Genomic DNA, 20,141 nt, shown 5'->3' on the forward strand with positions numbered 1-20,141 from the left:
GTAAAGAAGATATTAATGGATAAACTTTTCTTAGTTTTCTGTATTTCTCCCAAATTTTTTTCTAAAACCTTTGATGCCTGCCTTCTGCCTATGGTCTATACAAAAGTCTGGTATAAGACGACACTTGATATGTTTTATATATCACTCTATCACATATTACTTCTCAAAAAGGATTATGATCTTCAGACTCATCTTTTCCTGAAAAAGTTGGGAGTTCCTTCAAATGATCTTCCAACTGTACTCTTCTTACACTACGCTTTCCTTCTTTCCTTTCTCCTGGAAAGTCAGAGCTTGTTGGTTAGCCCAGCTACTACACAACTAAGAGTAGGCCATGGCCCCTTTTGAATGTAAACATGCACAGTCCATTTGATTTCCCCAAGGATCCTTAAGTCACTTAGAAGGATCCCTCAAATTATACAAATTCCACCTGAGAGAAGCTCTTGAATTCAGGGTGACTGACTCAGAATTGTCCTGCTGAAAGTGTTCCAGTTATAGTGTAAACTCTAGGTGTGTTGCCTCCTGTATTGTATATTTAATAAAAATTCCAAACTATAAAAACTAATTCTGTTCTAGATTTAAGTATACACTGAAGGCTGATTCAGCATAAGGTAAACCTAAGATATCTTGTCTAAGTCACAAGGAACGGACCTAGAATGGGTTGGAAAACAAGCCAAGTCCATGGGAACCTTATGACTGACTAATTGTTTTGATCCCTTACAAGATACTTTAAATTTTTTCTGCAAAATTCACTACTGTTTTCTATGAAATAAAGTCTACCATTTTCTTAAAATTTTTAAAAGATTCTTCTGTTAATTATTTCAAAAATATGTAAGAATGTGTAAGACGAAAATCTCAGATTCTAATGCCATATGCCCTGTGAAACTTAATAAATGTTAATAATAATTATGACTTTTTAATTTATTTTTCTAATCTAATATGTCATTGCATGAACCATTTTTCCAACTGTGGCAATTTATATTTTTCTTTTAAACTCATAAATAATTTTCATACAGGTGACAAATGGTTTTTTAAAAAATATATTTCAGAGTAATATTGTTAAAAGGAAATAGGTACTAATATAGCTCTAGTTTAAGCTACATATGCAAATTGTAGTCCTTAGACATTAAGAGAATAATATTGAGAACCAGATTTAAATTACATATTTCATTTATATTATGCTTGCTTATGTAATAGGAAGGTAATTTATGTTTTGTTGTGATAATATATATATATATTTTTTATTTTACTGAAGACATCTTTGTTTTTCATCTAAGAATATAAAATACATATTTTAAAGTGATATAACTTGATGTCATTTTTTTATCCCCAGTCTTAAATGTATTACATGATGTTTCAACTCCCTTAGTTTAGCTGGCTATATAAACTGACTTTTTTTCGTATAATAGGAAAATTTTTGCTCAGAAAGGAATGATTATATTCAAAAAAAATGCAAGCAAACAAGGAAGATTCATTTAAAATTAGAAAAAAATTCAGATAGCCTGAACATTTATATGAAATATCGTTGATGTATATTTTCCAAATATATTAGTATAACGTTATGAATTAACTGGCAATTTTCTGCTAGTTTCCAGAATTGTAGATCAACTGGAGCGATAAAGGATCTAATTTGAGTGTAGTTCATGGAGCTGAATATAACCTAAGATTCTATCTTTAGGAAGAAGTTCCTTCAAGAAAGGCAGGGCCTCTGGATTTTACTATAGAGACAGAGATTCTGTGGCCTCTGTAGTAACCTGTTCCAAAAGTTAATCATCCTTACAGTAGGTTTTGCCTGTATTCTGTCAAATTATTCCTTGCTACAGTGTAAGATTGAACATACTTTTTTGTATCCTGGAAGATACTTACCTTACAGCCTTTTCTTTTCCAAACAACCCTGATTCTTTTCATATTTCTCATATAGTCAGCTCTTGATTATCTTACTACAGTAATGAAAAGAAATATAAAACATTCAAAAGAATAAATAATGCAAAAGTCAAGTATATTTGACTTTGACATACCTTATATTTTACAAATTTTTTAAAGATTATCTTTATTACCCAAATTTCACTGTAGTCAAAAAATGTACCAATTTTTATATAATTTTTTGACATGGGTTGAACTTGTTTTATGGACAAAACAATGTCAATATTCATAAATGATCTGTGTTTGAAAAGAATGTGTATTCTTTAATTTTGGGTACAGGGTTGTAATATATATATGACCAAACATATTAATTATGTGTTTTAAATCTCTATCATTACTAATTTTTTTTTCTGCTGTTCTGTCAAATAGTGTGTTAAATTACACATTACAATGATAGACTTGTTAATTTCTACTTATAATTCTGGTTTTGTTTATTTTATATATTTCAAAGCCTTCTTATTGCCTGTATAAGAATATAGATTACTTAAATCGTCTTAGCAAGTTAAATCTTTGATTATATACTATCCCTAGATCTCTAGAAATGTGTTTGTGTTAAAAATCTATTTTATTGTCAAAATAAATATACTACGTTTATTTTTATTAACATGTTATTTTCCATTTTGTGTTTTTTATTGTCTATTTTTACCTCTAGTGATAATGAAGCTTTCCCTGAATTTTTAAATATGTATTTTAGTTCAGAAATATACTGCTGATAGAACGTAAATATAAAACAAAACAAAAAACAATAAAAGTTTAACTACTATATAATATAGATCAAGAAATAAAACATTGCCTTTGCCGTACCCCAAGAAGCCCCTTCATATGTCTCCAATCATAATCCCTTCTTCTCCTTCAAAAGATAACCACAATCAAGACTTTTTATGTCATTCATTTCTTTGCTTTGCTTTGAGGTTTTATGACCTACTTATGTATCCTAAACAATATAGTTTAGTTTTGCCCTTTTTTTTTTTTTTTAGTTTTGCCCATTTTTGATCTTCATATAAATGGGATCATATTAAATGAGTTTTTCTATGTGTTGCTTCTTTGACTCAACATCATGATTGGCAGCTACATCTGCGTTATTGTATCTGGTCCTGGTTCGTTCACTTTTATTGCTATAAGCAGCAGTGCTCAAACGTTTTGGTCTCAGGACCCCTTTACATTGTTGAAGATTATTGAGAATCCAAAAGAGCTTTTGTTTATGTTGGTTATATTCATCTATTTTTGCCATATAAGAAACTAAAACTGAGAAAATTATAAATATTAATACATTTAAAAATAATTTTAAAAACTCTCATGTTACCATAAACATTTTTTATGAAAAATAATGTCAAAATTTGTGAGGAAAGTGGTATTTTACATTCTTTGCAAATCTCTTTAATGTCTGACTTAGTAGAAGACCGCTGGTTTCTCATAGATGCTTCCCTTCACACCGAATGTTAAAAAGATGTGTGCTCAAAGATTAAATTAACACAATTATGAGTTTTATTCTTCAGCAAGTACATTCTTAAGTGAAACTTTTTTTTTTAAATATGAGTATATGAAACTGAAGAATGTGACAACTTCTGAAGAATTTAATGACTTTGGTCTTTGGTGCTGTCATTGTACTAAGGCTTCAGCAATTTTACCCACCATTGTTTTTGTACCAGTCAACACAGTACAAAAGGCAAATAATGTCTTTAAGATGCTTTAAGATACATCTATATTATATTTTGTCCAGTTTTTTTCAGTTATTCTCAATGAGAAGATTGGCACTGTGTTTTCTAGTCTGTCATTACTAGAAGCCTGGTTTATCAGTTTCAACCTCTCATTTTCCTTATATTTTGGATGTGTCTTTTTTAAAAGTATATTTTGTGTATTTTATTGGTTCCTTTTTATCTGGATTGATAATATATGCTTTTTAATTGGAAAATTCAGTCAATTTACATTACTGTGATTACTAACTTATTTGGATTTATTTTAGCCATTCTATATACTGTTTTTTTTTCTCTTTTCTTACTTTCTTTTGCATTACCTGGGTTTATTTTGAGTTTAGGAGACATTCACTCTATTTCTTTTCTTTGTGTAGTTATTCTTGAAATTTTAATAAGAATACTTAAAATAATAAAGTCTTAGATTAGGCCATATCTTTATTCGCTTTCTCAAAAATAGACTTTAAAAGTTCTTTAATACCATTCTTTCCTCTCCTGGCATGGGTACTTAAAATTGAACAATGTTTGCCCTTGTCTTTTTTTAATCCCACAAGTTAGACTTCTAAAATATGTATCATTCATGTTTGTTTCTAATTACTTATATATTTGCTATTCTTTACTCAGTATTTCCCTCTTTAATCTCACCCATTCCTAAATCTCATAATCTTATACTCACAAAGTATATCCTCAAGTGAGGATCTTCTAATAAATTTTTTTAAAAACCCTCTCTCTGGAAATCTCTTTTTTTCCCTTTATTTTTTCCCAGTTTATTGAGATATAGTTGACATATAACATGGTATCAGCTTATGGTGTACAACATAACTTGATATATGTACTTCTCACAAAACACCGCAGTAAGTTGAGTTGACACCCATCCCCTCACATAGTTAGAATTTTTTTTGCTTGTGATGAAAACTTTAAGACCTATTTTCTTAGCAACTCCTAGCATACAGCACAGTATTATTAACTGTAGTCACCATGCTTTACATTACATCCCCAAGACTTACCTATCTTATAACTGGTAGTTCGCACCTTTTTACCACCTTCACCCCTTTCCCTACCACCACCATTCCCACCTGCCTCTGGCAACCACCAGCCTCTTCTGTTTCTGTGGATTCGTTTGTTTGTTTTAATTGAGATAGAATTGGCATATAACATTATATTAGTTTCAGGTGTATAATATAATGATTCAATATATGTATACATGCTGTTATTTTGAAAGAATTTTACTATATATATTATTATGGGTTGACACTTATTCTCAGCAAATTGTGGTATCATCCCAGTCTTCCGGCTTCTATTGCTGAAAATGAAAAGTCAGCTCTGGGTCTAATTATTATTCTTTTGTAGGCAATCTGTTTTCTTTCTGGGTGCTTTTAAGATTCTGTTTGCCTTTGGTATTCTACAGTTTTATTACAGTCTACCTCTCTTTTTGCTTTTATCTATCATGAAATTTTTTGGGCTTCTTAAATATGAGGATTGCTTGCTTTCATTATTTCTTGAATATCCACTGCCAATATGTCTCTGAATATTGCCTCTTTCCCATTTTCTCTAATATTACTTTCTAGAGCTTTGATAGCTATTCATGTTTTAATGTCTCTTAACTCCTCTTTAATTTGCCATATTTTTTATCTTTTTACACTGCATTCTGTACACTTTATTCATATTATCTTCAAGTTCACTGATTTTCTCTCTAGCTATATATAATATGATATTAAATTTCAGTGATTCATTTTTCATTTCTAGAAGTTTTATTTGGTTCTTTTTTCTAATCAGCCTAATAATTTTTGGTAGCCCCTTTTTCCTAAAAAGTCCTGTCAAATACAACTTCATATTCTTTAAACTTATTAAACTTATTTTGTATTCCATATCTAATAATTTCAATATCTAGAGTCTGCAGCTCTGGTTCTATTGTTTGTTGTTTCTGCTGGTTCCTACTTATGGTGGCTTACGTTCTTTTATGTTTAGTAATTTCCTATTATGAGCATGTACTTGTTGGAATGCATCTGTGTGGATTCTTTAAGGGCTGGGTTAAGGGTGTGTTTTTCCTGGGAAGACTTGTGTTCATATGTTTGTTTCTGTGATACATTGCAGGTACCTGCAGTCCCATGTAACTTTAAATTACAGTTCTCGGGTTATGGTTTCTCAGGCCACACTTGTCAGAGTGGGACAGATTATAAAGATGTAGTTTTCTTTTGTTTGTTTATATTTTTCTGTGTTTTAAAATATCACTAATAGCAAAGACAGTTGACCGCCTGATTCTGTGGGCTACTATTTTGGGGTTTTTTTCCTAGTTTGCCTAACCTCTGAGTGTACCCTTTCTCAGACCCTTACTTTGTGTAGGGTATTTACCTGTCCGGACATGGGCCGCTTTAGGGAGCCTCTGTTCTGCTTACCACAGTGATAGAGTCCCATCTCTAAGTCGGTCTTTTTTCCCCTCGCTTCCTTTTTCTTCCTTCCTTCTAGCTTCCCTTTCTCCCTTATTTTACTTCCTTCCTTCTTTCCTTCTGTCTTTGTTTTGAGCTGCTATAACAAAAATACCTTAAAATGGGTGGCTTATAACGAATAATCATTTTTCATAGTTCTGAGAGCTGGCAAGTCCAAGATCACCCGACCAGCAGATTCACTGTGGCAGCTGATGAGGGCCTGCTTCCTGGTTCATAGGTGGCACCTTCCCACTGTGTCCTCACATGGTGGAAGGGGGCAAGGGAGCTCTCTCAGACCCCTTTTCTAAGAGCACTAATCCCATCCATGAAGGCTCTGCCCTCATGACCTAATCACCTCCCACAGGCCCCACTCCTCCTAATACCATCACCTGGGGGGTTAGGATTCCGGTATATGAACTTTTCACACTATGGCTCCCTCCTTCCTCCCTCTCTTGCTCTTTTCCTTCCTCCCTCCCTCCCTCCCTTTTCTAGGCTCAGAACATACATTTTTTCCTATAGAGATCCGTGTCAATATAGTTTGTCAAACCAATTTTATCCCTTCGTATGTTGTAAGTATGAATAATGCCATCAAAGTCTGTGTGGGTGGGGTAGGGGTGAGGGTGACCAGGGTTTGGAAGTAGGGGAGAGGCCTGGCTTCACCAAGCGCGTCGTTCCTGTTACCCTCCTAATAATACCGTGGTGAGCCTCATTTTCTAGTTAGATTGGTTTAACAGTCCTTTTCTTAACTGTATACTGCCTTTCTACGTTACAGTTTAAAAATATATCCACATTCAAAATATTTAGATAACTTCGCAGAGTATTTAATCTAGTTACCATTTATTGAGGTTCTGCTATATCTGTGTAAAAGAAAATGAACTGTTAGTTCTACGCTCAGTTAATTTTACTTGGTTACAGCTTATTACTAAAGGGGGTGACGAGTAGATTCTCTGCCACATTGCTACATTTACACTTATGGTAATAAATACATCTATGTTATATAAGTGATTCCTGCTTAATAATACTTTATTATTAACATTTTATTAAGAGTTTATTAAAATATGGGCAGTAGGCAGTGTTTTCTAGTTCATAATAGTGAATTAAAACACAGATCTTTGAAATAATTCCCAGATGCTTATAATTGTATTAGTGGCACTGGACTTTTGAAAACTAACACACACACAAAAATAAGAATTCTCTCATCATCAACCACTCACTCCTAAATTCATCATGCAGCATTTTCTTCTCACAGTAACCCAAAGAAGACCAAGCCTGAGAATCTGTGAAATCTTTCCTGGTAAATCCTGAGAGAAACCACATTTAATTATTTCTGTTTATAGAGACCCAAGTTAAGCCTGTAGTTCTACATTTCATGTAAAGATTAGACTACACTTCTTAATTCTGATATCGCCTGCTTTAGACTAGCCTCTTAATTCTGATATCGCCTGCTTTAGACTAGCCTCTTAATTCTGATATCGCCTGCTTTAGACTAGCCTGTACCGAGATGGAAGCTAGTGCTGTGTCCTTGGAATAGATCAGAAAGTACCTGATCTATTTACAATAGACACCAAATCCCTGATCAGCTTTGAGTGGTTTGCCTTCAACTTGCATATTTCTTTTTGACAAGTTTTTGATTAATTTAAATTTAGTTTCTCTAAAGTATGGATATGGTCATTTTGATTCTTTGATGCACTAACATAATATATGCTAACCAACAATGATTCATTTTTAAATTAAGCTTAATTTTTATAGGTTGCTATAAAATAACCCAAATCTTCTCCAAATGAATTTACTTCACACAAGGTGTGAATAAAATTTTTATTTCACACTTTGTTAGAAGTTATGTATGTTTCATTAGAAGGGCATGGGGCAGGGGTGAAGAATGTGATTCTTATTGACAAAGCCACATTGTACTTAGAAACAGTGGTTATATACCATTACACCTTTGAAAATGCCCTGGGTTTACCAGTGATGTAATATAATACTGCTGTGTGCAGCAGAAAACAAAAAAGGTAAGCTAATGTGTTTTCTTTTCAAGGTTGGCTAGAAGAGATTTAAACTGTATAAATTATCATTGTTTCTGACTATTCTTTAGATTTCAGTTGTGCTTCTTAAAACTTCTACAGGTACTTAAAACAGATGCTGAGGAACTTGTCTCCAGAAGCTATTGGGATACACTGAGACGTAATACAAGCCAAGCACTCTTTTCAGACCTCGCAGAGGTATAATTAAACCTCAACCAGGTCCTTGTACTATTTGCCATTTTGTTAATCTAGTCCTCATTTCATTTTTGAGTCACAGCGATAAAACCAAAATATATTTTATATTTTCCCTTTTTCTCCAGTAAAGCAATAATTCCTATATATAAATTGGTATATTTGAATATGTCAACTGTGCTGGCAGGGGCGGCAAGGTCACCTGTAATAGTCCATGGTAAATCCACTCGCTTCTTGTAGAAAACATGACTTTCCAACTTAATTAAAAGGAAATACTGTTCTTTTTCACTTAAAGATCACTTTCAGGAAATTTGCAAATACTATTTTATAGTTTCACTGAACCTTTTAACCTTATAATTTGCAATGTTACATGAAATGCTGACACTTCTAACTTGGTAAAAGATAGCTAATGCTTTAGAGTTACGGTAGATTTAAAATCAAATTTCCTAATATTAATAGCGAGTGGCTTACCAAGGGTGGGCATGGGGGAGGTGTGCTAACAGCAGTCAGTCAGGGAAGGGAGGACATTTTACCTTGACATTGCTTAGGATTGCCAGTGTGTGGAAAATTAAAAGTAGACTGACCATTATATCATTCATTATTGTTTTCGAATTCCACAGAGACACATACCTTTTTGCTGCCCTCAGGTGGACTGTCCCCACCACCCCACTCTCATTATGGCACTGTTAATAGGCGTTTGTCACTTTAAAAGATGGGCTATGTCTTGTAGATTAAATGCTTTTCTATGTTCCCTATTAAGAATTTTTAAGAACTTTATTAGAGATGGCTGTCTGGCTTACCGCAAAGGACTTTTCAGTAAACACCAAGAGCTGTATTTTTTCATTATCTTTTTCTCTTGAAAGTTGGCTTCTCGTTTCTTTTTCTAAAGTTTGACTTTTAAAAGTTATACTTAAAAATATCTAGAGAAGTGAACTGGAGTGAATTCTGTTACCCACATACACAGTGCTACTCAGTGGACACCTCTAGAGCAGGGCAAACACTTGTAAATGTTAGTTTTGTCACTTGTGCACAATTTTAAAGTCCTAAAACAAATAAATAAAGCATTCTGCCCTATATATAGTCTGTCTGTGATATGTAAATATGATGTAATTATGACCAGCAATTATTAATCTTTAAAAATTACCTTTTAAATTTTAGCTATTTTTAGGCATAAAGTGCTGATAGTCCATTTACACATACTTTAGAAGTGCTTAATCCTGTAGTCATTTATGTAGGCATATAGTAGTCAGTGCCTAAAAGTAAGAGCAATGGGGGACACTAGTCCTTAGAGCCCCTACAAGCCTGCTGTGCCAGCTTCAAATTAGCAGTCATGTCCTGCTGTCTCTTCCCACCATAGGCTGTCCACCTCTCAGCCTCCAACCGATCTTCAATCCCATTTAACTCTGCTAGAAATTCTCACAGTTAGGCACAATCTGCTTATTATATGTCAAATTTAATTTAAATCTTGGTAATATCAGAAGACCAGTCAGCTCTTACATATACTCAAAGATCTTATATAAGATTTGCATAAGATCTTTTGAAGATGTTTATTGCTCTATCTGATGTGTGCTGGAGCTGGCTTTTACAGCTTCCCAGAGCTAGTTCTGCACATCTCTTCCCAACTCAGCATTCTGTGACATTCCATTCGTACCTTCAAATTGACCATGATAGGCGTGTTACTACCATAGACGTTGGCAAACACTACAAATCAGGCTTTTTTATTTTCCTAGAGAGCCAGTTCACTAGCACACCATTAACTGTAATCAATCCACACTGTAATCATAAGCTGCTAAATCAATTAATGAATTGACTCAAACATCATGAAAATAAATTTGATGGAGAGAAGTACGAAGAAAAAGAAGAAAACAAAACTTGTATTGTGTTTCCAAGTAAAATAATTATTGGGGGATCATCTCTGTTACTGCCCTCCCACATTAGAGAAGATAATTGAGAATTAGCTGTAGTTAAATTACAACTCATTATAATTCCTTATAGGTTACTACTGATGCCAGTGAAACATTGAATTGTTTATACTGTCAGTACTTCAGGATTCGAATTAGTTCAGAAAGAAAGCTTAGAAATCTATTTGTATTTCTTTGTTCCTCTTATATTTAAAATGTAAATATTGAGATAAAGCAGTTCTCTTTACATAATGTAGGTAAATTTGAGATTAGCCTCTCATATTCTTATTCCAGAGCTATTTCTAACCATAAATTTTTTTTCAGTGATAGTAAAACCATGTTATAATGAAAATTTGAATACCACAGCTGATACCACTTTCTAACCAAAATAATAGATAATAAATTCATAGTACAATATGTCTATCGTGCAGCTATTGAATACAGTCTGTGAGTACCAGAGTTACAAAAACTGTTCTGAGCTTTACAGATGAAATTTAAATTTTTTTCTTATCTGCTTTAAACTTTACTAACCCTTAATAAGTTTCAGTAGGTTATTTAAAACCTTCCTAACACATCAAGAGTTTGACAATTTCCTCCAGCCCATGAATAGAGCTTGATAAGATTATTATCATATAGTAATCAATAAAAATACATTGAAAGAATTCCTTAAAACTCTTTAATAGCTTGATATATTTTTATTTTATGCAAGTTTTTTAATTTGTTTATTCAATTTTTGATGAAATCATTTAAAATAATTTTTAATCAAAACAAAATTAGATAATGGCCTCTCATGGGGTTCTTTTGTGGCTTTTTCTCGCTTTGATATGAAAACACCTGAATTCATTTTATTTTAACAATGAGCACAAAAATCAAAGGGATAAAGTCTCTATTTTTGTCTCAGCTCTCCTGAGACTTAAGTTATGTAACACAGTTAGGACACCAAGGACACTGGTACAGTTTTCAATGGTTCCCAACAGTACTCTGTTTCACTGAATGGGGGGAAAAGGTTTTCACCATTTCCATTTTCTAATTTTTCTCTCTAATGTCAAACTGTTGTTTATGCCTCTGTGGGTCTGGATTATCTGGATAAGAGCAACCTAAGTCTAATAAGATTTCGATGATGAAAGACTGTAAATGAAGATTTGCTCTGCTCAATGGGCGTGAGAAAAACTGGCCGAATGAGGTCATTATTTAAAACCTGTGTAAAACAAAGCCACCTCATTTCAGTGTATTATGTCTCGAGGCAAGGAACATGACAACACTAGAGGAAAACATTCCATAGTTATGTTATCAGGGTTCTCTAACTTTTGGTGTTCCTGTATCCTCTCATTTTAAGGCATTTTTTTAGATCTATATAACATATATGTGTAGTTTCAATAACACAAATGAAGTAAGAGTATACCATGTAAAAATATTTTTTTGCATTAAGCTCCAACATTATTTTCTGTCTTGTCTAGTCCTTTTTCAACTTCTTGGAATATACTGATTTGTCAGAAATAAATAATAATAGCTAACACTTACTGAACATTTACAATATGCCGGTTATAGTGCTGACTAACGTGAGTTATCTCATCCTCACAACGACCCTTTAGGGTAAGTACTGTTGTTATTCCTGAGGATAATTATATCCTCAGTGAGATTAACTTCCCCAAGGTCACTTAACTAATGAGGAAAAAAGTCAGAATTCAAACCAGAAATCTGACTCTTGAGTTCATCATCCTGTTTGCTCACCACGCTACTGCTCATTTGTGAAGTAGCAACTTGTTCTAAGACTTTATCCCTGCTCCTCTTCTCAGCCACTTTGCCCCTCTTCCACATTCCATTGCTCTCTCTTCCAGCTGGATACCCCGGTTCTTCATGCTGACCTCTGATTGGCTCGAGCCTCCACTGTTATGGTCCATTTAGGCATGCCTTCTCAAATATTTCCTCCCCCTACTAAATTAAGCTGTTCCTTGGATAATAAACTGATTAGATTTGATTATACACGATCACAAAAGAATGTCTATAATTAACAAGCTACCTTCTCCCCCCACAAAGGTCTTAATGCTTTTGTCCAAAGCATCTTATGACTACCAATAAGAACATGTATATATTTCATTTACATTCATATTCTAACCTTATCCTGAAAATGGTTATTGTAGATAGGATTTTTCCCATTTTACAGATAAGGAAGCTGACGATCAAAAAAGTCAGTGAACTCAGGTCTTCTGATTTTAAATCCTGTCCTCCTTCCATTACATCAGTCTACCTTCTCAACTTAAAGCTACTGGTGAAAGTATAATAGTAGTGCCTTTTGAGCACTACTCAAAAATTACACTGATCTGTCACATAAGGGGCCTTGAAAGACTGGCACCACTAATATTCCTCAACACTCATAATAAGCTTGTTCAGGAAGGTATATTTAAAAGATAGTATGTGACACCTGGCTTCCTGGCTGTGTTGTTTTTCCCCAAGTGATCAGATCAAACCACTATCAGATCAAAGGAGTTGGTTATATTATAGGGAACTTCTCGGTTATTCCAGCTCCTGAGAATACTTGGAACTTGTCAGCAAACTCAAATAAGAAGTAGTAGAGATCATCCAAACCAATTATTAGGAAGGTTACATTCTAGAGATTATTTAGAAAAATCCAAACTAAATTACAAATATAGACTACATAGGTGATTACTAAAGAATCTCAACAATTTTAGATAATTTAAAGTAGAAGATACCCTACCCTACATGTTTTAAAGAGTCTTTAAGTAACATGAGTAATCCGTGTAGCAGAAAGATCACTTTAGAAACATAGTTTCATGGATTAAAAGAGGGCATGTTGGAGGGGAAAAAGCCTATCAGAAGATGTAGTCTTCTATAACTCCATTCTAGTCGTTACAAGAGAAGAATAATATTTGGTCTAGGGAGAAGGGAAATAAAGACCCAACAAATGTTATGAAGGATAAAAATGGCTATCTTCATGAAAGATTGGGAAGGAGGCTATGAGGAATCAAAAGATTACCAAATTTAGTGTTTGGAAGATGGGTAAGATGAGACTATATCAGGGAACATGGAAGACGACTGATGCTTTGAAGAGAAGTATGTATTTTCTATTTCTTATGTTTTCTATGGAGTGGTGTCCTGATTCTGGTCAAGAAGTAATCGTTTCAAATATGTACCTTTAGATGGACATTTGCAGCTATTTTTTAAATATAGAAAATGATACTTATTATTTAACCTCTTACTTTTTCTTAGATTTCCCAGGATAATACATGGGGAGAGGTTATAATCACTTGAATTTTATTATTTTTGTAACTGAGTTTATCAGATAGGTATGAGTTAATGGCCAAGTGAAGAAGGAAGGAAAGAGAAAGAAGGAAGGAAAGGGAATGGGATGGGAAGGAGGGAAGCAAAAGGAAACCTATAAAGCTACATTAAAGAGGGAAGATTTTCTCAGGCCATTAAACTTTATAAGGACTATAATTAAGCTATTTTACGAATACATTTGTTGGAACTTGTTTATCAAGTTGAATGGGGAAGGGAAGATCCTCTGGAATTAATTTCTTATCCACTCAAAAAATAATGTAAGACTTTTCTTTGGAAAAAATTATAGATGATATAAATTCCAAGGTAATATTACTGTAGTTTCTCTTTCAAAATACAGTATCTTCTATTTAAAGTATCATGGATAAGAATACAATAGGGAAGAATCATGGTTCAAGGAAACTATTTTGCGAAGCTTGAGGCCATTCTTTTGTCAGCCCTATATGTTCAATAATCTGAGGAATTTACCTCTTTTGGACATCCTAAATGAATGAATTTTTCAGGTTGATTAGGAAAATCCAAAGTAAATTACTTAAATAAAAATAAAATATTTGATGATTACTAAAGGATTTTAACTATTTTAGATCATTTAAACTATAGATACCCTATATGCACAATTTGTGGTTGAAGACTTCTTAATATAATCATAACTTTAAGTTTTTTGAAGATAAACATCAATTTCATCTGTATTTCTGTTTTCAAATTTTGAACTTTTTAACTGTAATGTCATGTATTAATACATCCTTCTGCTTTTCATTCTAATGTTAATGTATTTATGTTCTTTGGGGGATATTATATCTCTATTCTGTTTTGTTTTATTGCAGCTAACCTTTAAATTGTGATTTTTTTTAAAGCGTGCTGATGACATTACAAACTTAGTAACAGATACTACACTTCTTGTACACTTTTTTGGAAAGAAAGGAAAAGCTGAGCTCAACTTTGAAGATTTTTATAGGTGAGCTTAATTTTTATATTTGTATTGAAAAATGTTAACATGCTAAAGTCAGGAAAGTCTTTAGGAATCATTTAGTGCAGTGACACTCACCCCTTTGCTGCTTTCATCTTAACTAAAGATACTCTATAACAAATATCCACTCCCGTCAGTGCTTGTGTACCAGTAGTTCTACTGATAAATGTAACAGGAAGTCACTGAATGAGGAAAAATATCCAGATATCTGGATTGATTATTTCCTATATATTCAGAAGAAAGAATATTACCAATTCCTCAGTCTCAATAAGCTGCAGTAATAATAATAATAGGCACGTATACAGTGTTTGCTGCAGTAAACACGAGGCAGGGCACATTAACTCCTTTAAGTCTCATCACTACCCTGCAAGATATTCTTGTTATGCCCATTTTACAGATGAAGAAGCCAAAGTCCTGAGAGGCTAAGTACCATCTGTTACCATCACTCTTCATTTATCTTATTCATTGTTTATGTATTTTTGTCATAGATTCATGGATAACCTCCAAACAGAAGTTCTAGAAATAGAATTCCTTTCCTACTCTAATGGGATGAATACTATCAGTGAAGAAGATTTTGCTCATATTCTTTTACGATACACAAATGTGGAAAATACATCAGTATTTTTGGAAAATGTGCGTTATAGTATACCTGAAGAAAAGGTATCTAATCCCCATTTTTATTTTGTTACATATGTTATTACCTTGTAATTATATAGGTCTGTAAAATATATTGTCCTTCTGTTAGTTCTTTTGCTCCTCTGTGGATTAATAGATTCTTTGGGTATATTCCATCCTTCTTTCCTCTGTGTCTTAAGGGCTCTGGCTAAACTTTAAAATGGATTAATTTAAAATTCTGGGTTGGGACTTCCCTGGTGGCACAGTGGTTAAGAATCCACCTGCCAATGCAGGGGACACGGGTTCAAGCCCTGGTCTGGGAGGATTCCACATGCTGCGCAGCAACTGAGCCCATGCGCCACAACTACTGAGCCTGTGCTCTAGAGCCCATGAGCCACAACTACTGAAGCCCGCGTGCCTAGAGCCCGTGCTCCACAACAAGAGAAACCACCACAGTGACAAGACCCCAGTCACTGCAGCTAGAGAAAGCCCACGTGCAGCAACAAAGACCCAACACAGCCAAAAATAAATAAATAATAAATTTTTTTAAAAATAAAAAATAATAAAATTCTGGGTAGATATCCATATTTTTCTTAGACATGCTGAAAACCTTTAAGGTTATTAGCAGTTGTTTTATTCACATTATGGATATCACTTTTCAAGAGAATTCTGCTGAGCTATAAGCTTTGACTACTATGTAAACATCACCTCATATAAAACAGTTTATATTGACATCATTTCAGTCACACTTTATTCATTTCTATAATACCCTTAATAAAAGGTCATTAGAAGACGGCTATTGACAAGTGAGTGATCTTATCAGTAGTTGAAGTGAGGTTTTTCAAAGAGTTTGGATGGCATGAATGGTTAAGAACCTAGGACAACTGATTGTCTATTTGTTTAGTAGCAAATGTTTTGTCAGCAATTCTGAGCAGTTGCATTATCTAGCGGTATTTGAGTGCATCACTGCAACCAAATAGAACTGGTGTTACAAGTACCCCTTCAAGCATGGGATGTTTTGGATATATTGCCTTCTATTTGTGTTTGTAGAAGGATCAAGTTAATCTATCCAAGAAAAACTTGCAAACAGTTTGACTTTGTTTAAAATTGGTACACTGTGACGGTGCTAACAATTCTGCAGGTCCCCTACGGAATGAGGAAAAAAGGACTTGATGCATTTGACTATTAGTTTATGTAATCACTTAGGGGTCTTTTATCTGTTTTACATGTTGAAGTAAATTTTTTCCAATTCATAGATACTTCCCTAAAAATAAATATCAGAAATTGTACTATTTTGTCAAGCTACGAGTGTATTATTTAGGGCCTCGAAGAATATGCTTTTTTTTCTTTTATCCACTGGAAACTTATAAAAATCTGAAATTCAAAAAAATCAATTCCAGGGTGAAGTGTTTAGGGAACTCTTTGTACTGTTTTTGCAACGATTTTTTTACATTTAAAATTATTTCAAAATAAAAAGTTTGGGGGAGGGGAATTCCCTGCCAGTCCAGTGGTTAGGACTATGTGCTTTCACTGCCATGGCCCGAGTTCGATCCCTGGTCAGGGAACTAAGATCATGCAAGCCGTGTGGCACAGCCAAAAAATAAAAAATTAAAAGTTTTCTTTTAAGTTAAATTCAGCTTCTGAAAACTTCTAATTGATAGAGGTATCTTAAATGTAACAAATCATTACAGTAAGAAAAGGAAAATATGGTAAGTGAACCAGCATTGATTCTGATTTTTTTTTTTTTTTGCATTATCTCATCAATCATTAGAACAACCTTCCAGATACTGATAAATTTCTTTTAGAAAAAGGGAAGCTAAGGCTCTCAGGTACGTAAGATAGTTGCCCAAGGATTCAAACCCAAGACTCTAAGCCAGTGATATTCCTAACACACCCTACTTCTGTATTTACCATCTTTTCACCTGCCATCCCCTTCTCTCAAAAGAATAACAACTAGTAGTACTTGAATAGCACTTTACATTTCTAAAGTACTTTCATTTCTATTCATTTATCTAGCAGATATTAAACATCTGCTATTTACTAGGCCTTATTGTAGCCACCGTGGATAAAGTGACAAGATAAGCAAAATCCTTCTCTCATGGAAACACATCTTAGTGGAGAGATACAATAAACAAGTAAAGGAGAAATAGTAAATGATATCTTTTCAGATAATGATAAATATTATGAAGAGGACCAAAAGTCATGAGGACTAGAAAAGAAGATAGACAATGAAGGTAGCTTTTGAGGAAAGGTTGTGAGGAATGACCTGTGCCAAGATCTGGATAAAGAACATTCCAGGCAGAGGAAACAGCAAATACCAAGGGCCTGGGGGCAGAAAAAGCTTCCTTTATCTGAGAAATTGCCAAAAGGGTAAAGTCAGTGAAGGGGAAATAGTAGGAGATGGAGGAGAGATAGATAGGGGTCAGGTCTCAGAGGACCGTGTAGGCCAAAATAAGGAGTTTAGATTTTATTCTAATAGTGATTCTAAGAGTGATGGTAAGCTACTATAGTATTTAAACTTTAAAGCAGTGGTAAGTAAACTACCTACTTCCTATTTTTGTAAATAAAGTTTTATTGGAACATAGCCACGCTCATTCTTTTAATGGATTGTCTCTGGCTGCTTTTGTGCTGTAACAGTAGAGTTGAGTAGTTGCAACACGCACCATATAACCTGCAAAAATAAAAATATTTATTCTCTGACCCTTTATAGAAAAAGTTTGCCAATCTTGTTTTAGAACATAGGTGTCATGTTTGTTCATTCAACAAGTATTTATTCAGTGAGTATTTGCTGTCTACTGTGACACTCAAATCTGATCTAACTCATGAGCCAGATATGACCTGATTCATGTCTCAAAAGATCATCGTGGCTGGTGTATACAGAATAGACTTCAGTTGGCCCAGCTTTGAAAGAAGAAGGCAAGTTAGGATGTTGTTATAATAGGAGTATAGGTAAGAGATGAGCATGGTTTGGACCAGGGTGAAACTAGGGAAAAGTGGTCAGATATTGGGTCATTTGAAAAGTAGAGCTGATAGAACGTGTTGCTGGATTAGACTGCAATATGATGGAACAAGCGGAATCATGAAGAACTCCTAGGTTTTGGCCTGAACCACATGATCAAACAGTGCTGCCATTTATTGAGCTAAGCAAGACTACAAGCTTGGGATTCAGAAAGAATCAATGGTTTTATTTTGGACAAGTTAAATTTGAGATTCCTATGAGGTATCCACTTGAAGAAATTCTTCAGGCAGTTGGATGTGTGACTCTAGCATTCAGGGGTGCAATCAGGACTACTTTTGGTGTATAGACTTCCAAATTGTGTCTCCAGTTTAAACTTCTCCCGTGAATTTCAGTCTTTTACTTCATATTGCCTACTCAGCATCTCCAATAGTATCCAGAAGACATCTCAGGCTTAATAGTTGCAAAACTAAACTCCTGAGCGTCCCCCCAAAATCTTGCTCCACGCGCCATCTTCCCTGCTTGAATTAATGGAAACTCCATTCTTCCTAGTCGTTCTAGCCAAAATTTCTGGACTTCTCCCTCTCATTCTACATACCATCCATCACAGATCCTCCTGACACTGCTTCTGTCAGAACTGGATCACTCCTTGCCACCTGCACTGCTACCACCCAGGTCAGTTGCCTCCTAAGTCACCTCTCTGCCTCCAACTTTGCCTCCCTGCCATCCGCTCCCCGCTCAGCATTTAAGGAAGTGCTTTATACCATGATTCAGATCTTATCATAGTAACTCCCCATTTTTCTCCTTACAGCGGCCTCCAAGGCCTACACAGGCTGCTCCCTCGTTACCTGAGACCTCACTTCCTGCCATTCTCCCCTGTCCTCGCTTTGCTCCAGCCACACTGGCTACTTTACTGTTTCTCAGTACCAGGCAACCTGCTCTCTCAGGGGTTTTGTGTGTGTTCTTTTCTCTGCCCAGAATGCTCTTCTCTTAGATATGCTGTGTATATCGCTCACTACGTTATTTCTCAATGAGGCCTACCCTTCCAATCTAATATATAAAGAGTCACCTATTATATAAATAATATGTAACTTACTATGTTAAGTAATAATCTAGTAGATAAATTATAACCCTTTCCCTTGGCATTCCCTATTCCTTCTTCCCTTAATCTGTTTTTATTTCCATAGCGTTATCGTCTTCTAACATACCATATAATTTACTTTTTATTTTTCATTGTTTATCTGGATAAATAATAGTATTGATATTTACTTATTTTTATTATTTGTTGTCTGTCTCCCCTAACTAGAACATAAACTCCGGGAAGGCTGGTGTTTTTATCTTTTTTATTCACTCATATATCCGCAGCACCTAGAGCCCCTGTCAAATGAATTGATAGATAATATTTAAAGATGTGGAACTTAAAGCTTTTCTGTTTTTGTGAATTTTATCTACATATATATTCACTCATATAAAATGGTAGATATGTACAAAGTTATTTATTATAGCATTGTAGCAAAAGATTGGAAACTACCTGCCTCTATCAGTAACATACTGGTTAAATACCAGAAACTACCTCTTGCAGTAAGTTACTGGTTAAATAAATTATGATGTAACTATAGAATGGGAAAAGGTGCAGCTGGAAAAAGACTAAGAAAATTCTTTATGTACTAATATAGAATGATCTCCAAGATGCAGTAAATGAAAAAGAACACAACTTAGAACATTGTATATAGTAGACTACCATTTGTTTAAAAAGATAGCCTATGCTAATTCTAGAAGGACCCACAGAACTAAAAAACATTGGTTCCTCCAAGGAAAGGAACTACATGGCTGGGTGACAAGGGTGGGAGAAAGGGAGATTTTGTGTTGTATATTCTTTTGTGCCTTTTGAATTTTGAACAGGTGAATATATTGCCATATAAGATAAATAACTTAAAAAAATGTTAAATACCATGGGACCAGGTGAACTTATCTAGGAGAGAATGTAGATAGAGACTGTAGAAGGGAAGGGAAGAGGGCTTCTCATCATAACCACATAATGTAAATATTAACCAGAAAGTAATAAAATTATCGTTATTAAGCTTTGAGGAAACTGATGTTCAGAAAGATTTAAGAGACTTACCTTGTTAGGTCATTCAGTCAATAAATTTCAGAG

The 20,141-nt window shown here is 34.2% G+C and overlaps 1 protein-coding gene across 9 annotated transcripts in view; it reads left to right on the plus strand.

The window, feature by feature from the left end:
• The window catches only part of MICU3 (mitochondrial calcium uptake family member 3), a 117,355-nt gene that overhangs the window by 66,494 nt on the left and 30,720 nt on the right, over nt 1-20,141 (plus strand). For 7 of the 9 annotated variants that reach the window (XR_014258265.1, XR_014258266.1, XR_014258267.1 and 4 more), the window contains 3 exons: nt 8,161-8,256; nt 14,303-14,403; nt 14,904-15,075. Coding sequence is in view for 5 of the 9 variants with exons in the window: in XM_082444508.1 (XP_082300634.1) it covers nt 8,161-8,256; nt 14,303-14,403; nt 14,904-15,075 (369 nt within the window). In the remaining 4 variants the exon portion in view is untranslated. The remainder of the gene's footprint in view (nt 1-8,160; nt 8,257-14,302; nt 14,404-14,903; nt 15,076-20,141) is intronic. The other 2 variants (XM_082444510.1, XM_082444511.1) reach the window with 1 other exon arrangement.

This window comes from Balaenoptera physalus (genome assembly GCF_965194825.1).
Source record: "Balaenoptera physalus genome assembly, chromosome: 21".
NCBI classification, from domain to species: domain Eukaryota; kingdom Metazoa; phylum Chordata; class Mammalia; order Artiodactyla; family Balaenopteridae; genus Balaenoptera; species Balaenoptera physalus.